Consider the following 7,847-nt stretch of genomic DNA (forward strand, 5'->3'; position numbering starts at 1 on the left):
CTCCTCCTTAAGACGAGACGAGTGGTTTCACTCCTGAATCACTTTGTGTCTTCAGCTCCCAGTTCCACTCCTCCGTCTCCTGCCACCTCCTGCCGCCTCCACCGTGTCAGCCATGCTTCAGGCCTGGAGTGTGTGTGTCCTCCTCCTGCTCCGGGCGAGCCTCTCTGCTGCAGACAGTAAGTAGGTCGAGTCCAATAAACGGTCTGTGGTCGAGTCCCTGTGAGGTTGTTGTGTAAGGACTCCCTGTTTAAACCTGCTTGGATTCAAGGAGGTGTGCTGTTGATACAAGACTCCTCCTCTACCAAGTCTCTATTTCGTTTATAAAGTAAATATGTGTCAACACAGGATTTACATTTACACCAATAAAAGTATTTTCCATGTGCTCAAATGAGACACAAATAAAGCTCTATATCTAAACCTTGTTGTTCATTCATACTGAGGCATCTGCAGATCAGCACAACACATTATAACTTTAGTAATCTCGTAGGCAATTTGGATTCAGGGAGGTGTGGAGGTGACCTTTCAAAGTGCTGTTGATACAAGAGTCCTATCAACTCTCTATTTAGTTTATACAAGTAAATCCGTGTCAACATAAAATTTACATTTACACCAATAAAAGTATTTAATTCATGTGCTGTATGAGTGTTTGGTTATTTTATTGATGTGTGTACTTTCTATCACATGTCAAGTTCCTACACGTTTTACATAAAAGCACATTGATTCTCCCTCTGTCTGAGATGTGCTGTACAAATTTAATGATTGGTTAATACTTTTGTGATTCCCTCTCAGAGATGACAGCAGCCACCATGTACTGGGATCCGCTCCAGAAGAGCGTCCTGCTGAAGGAGGGGGTTCTGGAGCTGGAGGGGGACGCGTACGGTTACCTGAACAACACCCTGTCCACGACAGGCTGGAGCGTCCTGGAGATCCGGGCCGGCTACGGAAAAACCCCCGAGACGGACGAGGTCACCTTCTTCCTGGCCGGATACCTCGAAGGCTTCCTCACCGCCCAGTAGGACCCGTGCTGTCGTGGTCATTTCACACAACAGCAATATAGTACAATAATCATTTAATTCATATTTATGTCCTCTCCCTCCACAGGCAGATGATGGACAACTACATCAACATGTACCCGCAGCTGATCCACGACCCGGAGATCATCGGCCCGGTTCAGAGTTTCATGGAGTTAGTCTGTTCCCTTTTCCTGCAGTTCTTTAGAAGACACAGTCACACGGTCACATAACTGCCACCATATTTCATATCCTCTTCTCAGAGAGATGCGGTTTCTGTCCAAGCTCAGAGTTTAGCTTCCCTCTTGACTTCAGCAAGAAGAGGAGAGCATATACGTTTCGAGTGGTTCAGAGGATCCATATTTCTCTCCTTCTCATTCAAATCAATTTATAAACATCATACAGATATTTCACTTTGGGAGCTCAGTGTTTTGAAAAGGTTTTTCAGTGAATTATGAGAAGATAAAACGTGGTTCTTGTGCTCGTAGGAAGCAGGACTCGTGGGTCAGGGAGCAGGTGAAGTCCAACAAGAGCTCGGATCCTCTGTGGAGACACGCAGGCTTCATCGTGGCCCAGATGGACGGACTCCAAGCCGGAGCCAGAGACTGGGCCAAGAAACAAGGGAAGAAGGTGTGGAGGCCCTGAGACATTCATATTATTTAGCGAGAAGATATTAAATCTTGTTTTTGTGGACTCTAATATATAAGGTGTACAGGAGTTTGGCTTCAGGAACCACTTTAGATTTAATAAAACAGAGAGAAGCGTGAAAGCCGACAAGCAGCTGCACGATTTCAGTGATTTTGAATATTTTTTCTTTCTCATTTCATTCGATCAGTTGTTTTGCAAAAGTCTTATTTCCGTGGCTCTCACTCTGAAGGTGTCAGTACTGGTTGTTTCTCATTTTCAGACTAACAGCTGTTGATCTGGTGTCTCTTCTCCCCTCAGCCACTGTCCCTGTTCGCCGTCCAGTTCCTGAACGCGGTGGGAGACCTGCTGGATCTGATCCCGGCTCTGGTCCCCGGCTCCCGACTCAGAGACTTTAAAATGCCGGGGATGGGACATTGCTCTGCGCTCATCAAGGTGGGAGGTTAACACATGTTGTGGTGAAAGGCCTGTGACACAACTCACATAACAAATACAAACAACACAAAGCACAGGGTTTTATATTTATATTTTAATCTGGATTTACTTTGTTGTTCCCGAACTTGTAGTTTGGCTTTTTTTAATTTACTGGATTATTGCTTTTCTGGGTTTGTTCCCTCATGTATGATGCACTTCTTGTAAGTTGTTTTGGATAAAAGCTTCAGCCAAATGAAATTTAATGTAATGTTCCATTTCCTTGTTCTACATTTGCAAAATTCACAGAGTTTCAGTCTGTGTCTGTTTCCAACAACACGACATTTGACACTGAAATCCAGTATGGTTGTTATTCATGGTGGTTTTGTATCATTTCATCCACGCGTCCCTGTAATGGAGCCTAATACTTAGTGAGTTTTTTAAATTCCATGGAATCCAGTTTACAGATGTGCAACAGGAGCCTGTTTCTCTCCCCTCTCCACCCCTGAGTGTTGTGCTGACGTGCTGTGTCAGATATTTTCACTTTCCTCTAATCGATGTCACATTGACTCAAATTCCAAATCATTTCACAAGACACACAATCTGCTGTTCTACTCAGAATCTCACCCCCTCTTGTCTCTGGTCCTCCTCAGATGCTGCCCGGCTTCGAGAACCTCCTGTTCGCCCACTCCAGCTGGTACACGTACGCTGCCACCATGCGCATCTACAAACACTGGGACTTCCACGTCGCTGATCCCAACACGGCCACTGGGAAACTGTCGTTCAGCAGCTACCCGGGTGTGTAGGTTCTTCAAAGAGTGAAAACACAGCCATTCGTTTCTTAAACAACAGCAGGATTTCTCCAGAAATAAGGGAAAGGGTGGATCTTTATCTTCAGTCTTTTTTAGTTTTTTACAGTGGGCCCACATTCACACACACACACACTGGATTGTGAAGCTTATTATCCTCCCGCAGGTTTCCTGGTGTCTCTGGATGACTTTTATCTCCTGGGCAGTGGTCTGATGATGACCCAGACCACCAACAATGTCTTCAACTCCTCCCTGTTTGACTCGGTGTCCCCACACAGTCTGCTGGCGTGGCAGAGGGTCCGGCTGGCTCACAGTCTGGCTCACACCGGAGAGGAGTGGGCCCAGATCTTCTCCAGGTACAACTCAGGTGAGTGGATCTGATACAAACTGGTAGAACAGTAACAAGAGAGATGAATGTCAACACTGAACACATCTTTGAAACACAATTTTTTTTATTTAGCAAGCAGAAAAGGTCCTTTAGCATATTTTTTAACAATAATTATATACCAAGCTTTTCCCAAAAATGACCAGTGTAGATCTGGCAGCGTTTTGGTCACGTTTATTTTACCCCAGAAGTAAAATCAAGTTACAGAGACTCAAAACCTACAAAACGCAAACACTGAGATCTGACCCGCTGAATCTCAAGGTTCAAGCTAGTTTCCAAGTCCGGATTTGAGGTTGGTAACGGATCCCCACTCTTCCAGGAACCTACAACAACCAGTACATGGTGTTGGACAGGAGCAAAGTGAAGCTGGGCCACAGTGTGGAGGACGGTGCTCTGACGGTGGTGGAGCAGATCCCCGGCCTGGTGGAGTTCTCCGACCAGACGCAGGCTCTGCGCAGAGGTAACGACCGCTCATCTTTTCCCCGTCTCCTTCAGTATTTATTTAGTTTGTTGAGTTTCTCTTTTCCCTGTTAACATTTAGGTTACTGGCCGTCCTACAACGTGCCTTTCCACGAGAAGATCTACCTGCTGAGTGGCTACGGTGAAATGTGGAAGGCGCATGGAGACGACTTCTCCTACGATCTCTGTCCCAGGGCCAAGATCTTCCGCCGGGACCAGGCCGACGTCAAGGACCTTGACTCCCTGAAGCACATCATGAGGTTCAACGGTAAATAAATATCCAAATCAAGTGAAGATTTTTTTTTAATCTAAAATTAGGTAAAATAATGCAATACAGAAAAAAGCATTGATTTAATACAATTCAGTAAAGATCTTCTTATCAGCCTGGACATCTTTGTGTTCACTGTCGTCTGTTTGCTTGATTTCAGACTACAAGAAGGATCCATACTCCAAAGGCGACCCCTGCAAGTCCATCTGCTGCCGTAACGACTTGAGGTCGGAGAAGCCTTCACCAGGAGGTTGCTACGACACCAAGGTTCGATCCCGTCCACACGTCCTGCTTTCAGCGGTCACGTAGCATGTGTCAGGTCAGAGCTTCTCATGTTTGCCCGTTGTTCTCCATCCAGGTGACAGATTTCCAGATGGCCGAGGACTTCCGGGCGGAGGCGGTGAACGGGCCGACCACGCAGGGCGGACTCCCGCCGTTCATTTGGGACAAGTTCAGCAGCATCAGCCACCAAGGTCTGCCGCAGTTCTACAACTTCACCTTCGTCAGAATGCAGCCTCTGCTCTTTCAACCGTGAGGTGTGAGTGTGTGAGTTTCTGTGTGTGTGTGTGTGTGTGTGTGTGCTTTCTAAAGGTCTTTTGTGATTCATATATCTGCTGCTGCTGCTAAAACATCAGATCGACGTCCCACCCGCTTGTTTTCACTGTAATAAATACATTCATACACAACTTCCCTCCGCCTGATAAAATGCTTTCGATCTGTTAAACTGCCATTTCGATCAGATTTCTCAGGTTATGATGAATGATTTGAAAAACAGTAGAAATCAGTGTTGTTTTTGTTCCTGCTGCCATTTGTGCGTTGATCAATGAGTCGCTTTGTGAGTTTTATGAAATGCATCAATGCATATTAGTCATGTCTTCCTTTTTCTAAGGGCGTCCACGTGTGAAACACTATCGAGTGAATAAAGACGATCAGTCAAACTCAGGGAAGTTGATCTTTTCTGCTGAACGATTTAAGAGCCTCTAATTTTCTACCCTATATTTCAGGTTTGTATTTTTGTATCATCTTGTGTGAAATGATGCACATTTTTTTCATGCTATGATTTCATCTGTTTATATGTTTAATAAAGTTGAACTGCTGCAACTGTGCCGTCCTGTCTTAAATCTTTTTACCGTCACATCCCTGCTCTGATTGTATCACTGGACCAATCCCCCCCCCTCTCGTTATTGATCACTGATGAAAATACAGAAACCAACGTGAACATGTCTTGTTAAAATGTAGTGTTGAGTAGAAAGTACAGAGTATTGCTGATATACACTCCTGATCAAAATCTTAAGACCAGTTAAAAAATTGCATGAATTTGCATTTTGCACTGTTGAATCTTAGGAAGGTTCTAAGTAGAGTTTCAAAATGCAAAAAGAAGAAATGGGAACAAGAGCCCAAAAGTTGTGAGCAGGCAATTTATTGAAAACAACAATTTAACTGAAGTAGGCTGTTCATCAGCTTATCAAAAGTTTAAGACCACAGCTCAAAAAAAAAAAAAAAAAAAACTCTTTTTGTAAACTTCCCTTGCCATCCATCCCCAAATGTTCTCAATTGGATTAAGATCAGGGGAACACGCAGGATGGTCCAAAAGAGTGATGTTATTCTCCTGGAAAAAAGTCTTGGTCAGACGAGGGCCCTCAGTCATGAGGGATGCCCGCTGCAACATCTCCACATAGCCAGCTGCTGTTTGACGCCCCTGCACAACCTGGAGCTCCATTGTTCCATTGAAGGAAAAAGCACCCCAGATCATGATGGCGCCCCCTCCACTGTGCCGCGTAGAAAACGTAGAAAACTCATGTGGCATCTCCTTGTCATGCCAGTAACGTTGGAAGCCATCAGGACCATCAAGGTTACATTTTTTCTCGTCAGAGAATAAAACTTTCTTCCACCTTTGAATGTCCCATGTTTGGTGTTCCCTTGCAAAGTCTAAACGGGCAATTTTGTGGCGTTGAAGGAGACGTGGCCTTTGAAGACGTTTCTTGTTTTTGAAGCCCTTCCTTCGCAGATGCCGTCTGATGGTTATTGGGCTGCAGTCAGCACCAGTAATGGCCTTAATTTGGGACGAGGATCGTCCCGTGTCTTGACGGACAGCCATTCGGATCCTCCGGCTCAGCGCCGGTGAGATTATTTTGGGTCTACCACTTGATTTTTTTGTTCCATAACCCTGAGGATCTTTTAAGAAATGCAAAATGACTGTCTTACTGCGTCCAACCTCAGCAGCGATGGCACGTTGTGAGAGGCCTTGTTTATGCAGTTCAACAATCCTACCACGTTCAAAGACGGTGAGCTTTTTTGCCTTTGCCATCAAGAGATCTTCACAGTGTGATAACTTGACAGGAAATGACATGGAATCCAAATTTTTGCACAGATTTTGGCTTTTAAAGGCTGTGGTCTTAAACTTTTGATCAGCTGATGAACAGCCTATTTGAGTTCAATTGTTGTTTTCAATAAATTGCCTGCTCACAACTTTTGGTTTCTTGTTCCCATTTCTTCTTTTTGCATTTTGAAGCTCTACTTAGAACCTTCCTAAGATCCAACAGTGCAAAATGCAAATTCATGCAATTTTTTAACTGGTCTTAAGATTTTCATCAGGAGTGTATGTTAGAGAGTTTAAGTGAAAAAGTACCTGGAGATAAATCCACTGATGCATGATACATGAAAATATGCAGTAAAGAAGTAAACATACTTTCTAGCATCCCACTGTCAGTAACACATAACCAGTTATACAATATTTAATCCAAACTAAGGAGCTTGAAGGTCAGGACCCTGGTTTTCTTAAAACAGACACAGTGAGTTCTCTGTGCCCCCAGAGACACAGAAAGATTCACCCCCTGTTCTGAAATGGAGGAACTGAAACATCTGTCAGGCCTTCGTTTCTCAATCCTCTGAGTCTCAGGGTTTTTTCTTGCCTGAGTCACAAACAGAAGCTCAGAGGGAGGTAACGCTGCAGCAGCCTCATCCTGCTCCCCCTGACCAGCCATGGCCAAGAAGATCTGCCCCGCTGGACGCAAGTGGGACAACCTCATCGGTTACTGCTTCCCCAAAGAGACGGAACCCAGAGCCAAGACCCAACCATCAACAAGTGAGACCTATCTCTCTCAGAGGTTTTTACTTTTCCCCTGATCAGAGCAGCTTAACCAAAGTCTGGTTCAGTCTGGACATCTCTTTGTATTTCTTGGTTTTAGACCTAAATGGTTTGACCTGAAGCTCCTTCAGTCCACGTTTGAGATGCTTATGTTCCTCCCGACTGTCACAGCTGTGTTGTTTTCTTCTCCTGTTTGATGAAACGTTTTAAGGGAGTCAATTTTTTCTATAATTTAGTTAAGGAGGCAGGGAGTTCCCATGTTTTCAAGCCTGGATTCTCTACGCCTCTGCTCCTTCAGGAACAAACTGATGTTGTGAATGTTTGTGTTGATATCCCGGGTGTCACGGAAGCTAAGAAACGTTCTTGTGTTTCCCGTCAGAGCCGCCTCTGCTGGCTGTGGTGGACCAGGTGAGGGACCCGGCACTGAGTCCAGGGCTCTGGATCTTTGTGATGCTGGCCACAGTGGGATCCATCTTGGTTCTGGTTCTGTGGCTCATCATATACAGACGAACCAGAACCAGAAGAACTCCAGGTAAACACAACTGGACTAAATTAGTCATGTACTATTATTCTTTTAAGCTTTTCTGCTCCTACAGAAGTGAATGGTATTGGTAAGTATTAGTACTGCAGTTTTCTTGTCTTGATGACCACTCAATATTATAATATTATGGTTTCTTCCTCAGCTGAGACGCCACCCCTCCACAACATTTTATGGCAATCTTTTATGTGACAGTTAAACCAAGGGATCAATTAATTCTCCATTTCCTCAGTG

The 7,847-nt window shown here is 44.6% G+C and overlaps 1 protein-coding gene across 1 annotated transcript; it reads left to right on the forward strand.

The window, feature by feature from the left end:
• The first annotated feature begins 17 nt into the window (after positions 1-17).
• plbd1a (phospholipase B domain containing 1a) lies at positions 18-5,079 on the forward strand. Its single transcript, XM_061090581.1, has 11 exons — positions 18-176; positions 790-1,012; positions 1,102-1,185; positions 1,499-1,640; positions 1,956-2,090; positions 2,720-2,864; positions 3,042-3,242; positions 3,580-3,720; positions 3,802-3,987; positions 4,148-4,254; positions 4,346-5,079. The coding sequence occupies exons 1-11, from the start codon at positions 113-115 to the stop codon at positions 4,520-4,522; spliced, it is 1,605 nt and encodes a 534-aa protein (XP_060946564.1). The 5' UTR covers positions 18-112; the 3' UTR covers positions 4,523-5,079.
• The last annotated feature ends 2,768 nt before the right edge of the window (positions 5,080-7,847 follow it).

Source organism: Limanda limanda, chromosome 17 (assembly GCF_963576545.1).
Source record: "Limanda limanda chromosome 17, fLimLim1.1, whole genome shotgun sequence".
In the NCBI taxonomy this organism is placed as follows: domain Eukaryota; kingdom Metazoa; phylum Chordata; class Actinopteri; order Pleuronectiformes; family Pleuronectidae; genus Limanda; species Limanda limanda.

Bases quoted from the DNA above. Each gene is read 5' to 3' on its own strand.
- plbd1a (XM_061090581.1), top strand. From the start codon at position 113: ATGCTTCAGGCCTGGAGTGTGTGTGTCCTCCTCCTGCTCCGGGCGAGC. The intron at 1,186-1,498 runs GTTAGTCTGTTC...TTGTGCTCGTAG, and splicing joins CCGGTTCAGAGTTTCATGGA to GAAGCAGGACTCGTGGGTCA. The intron at 1,641-1,955 runs GTGTGGAGGCCC...TTCTCCCCTCAG, and splicing joins CCAAGAAACAAGGGAAGAAG to CCACTGTCCCTGTTCGCCGT.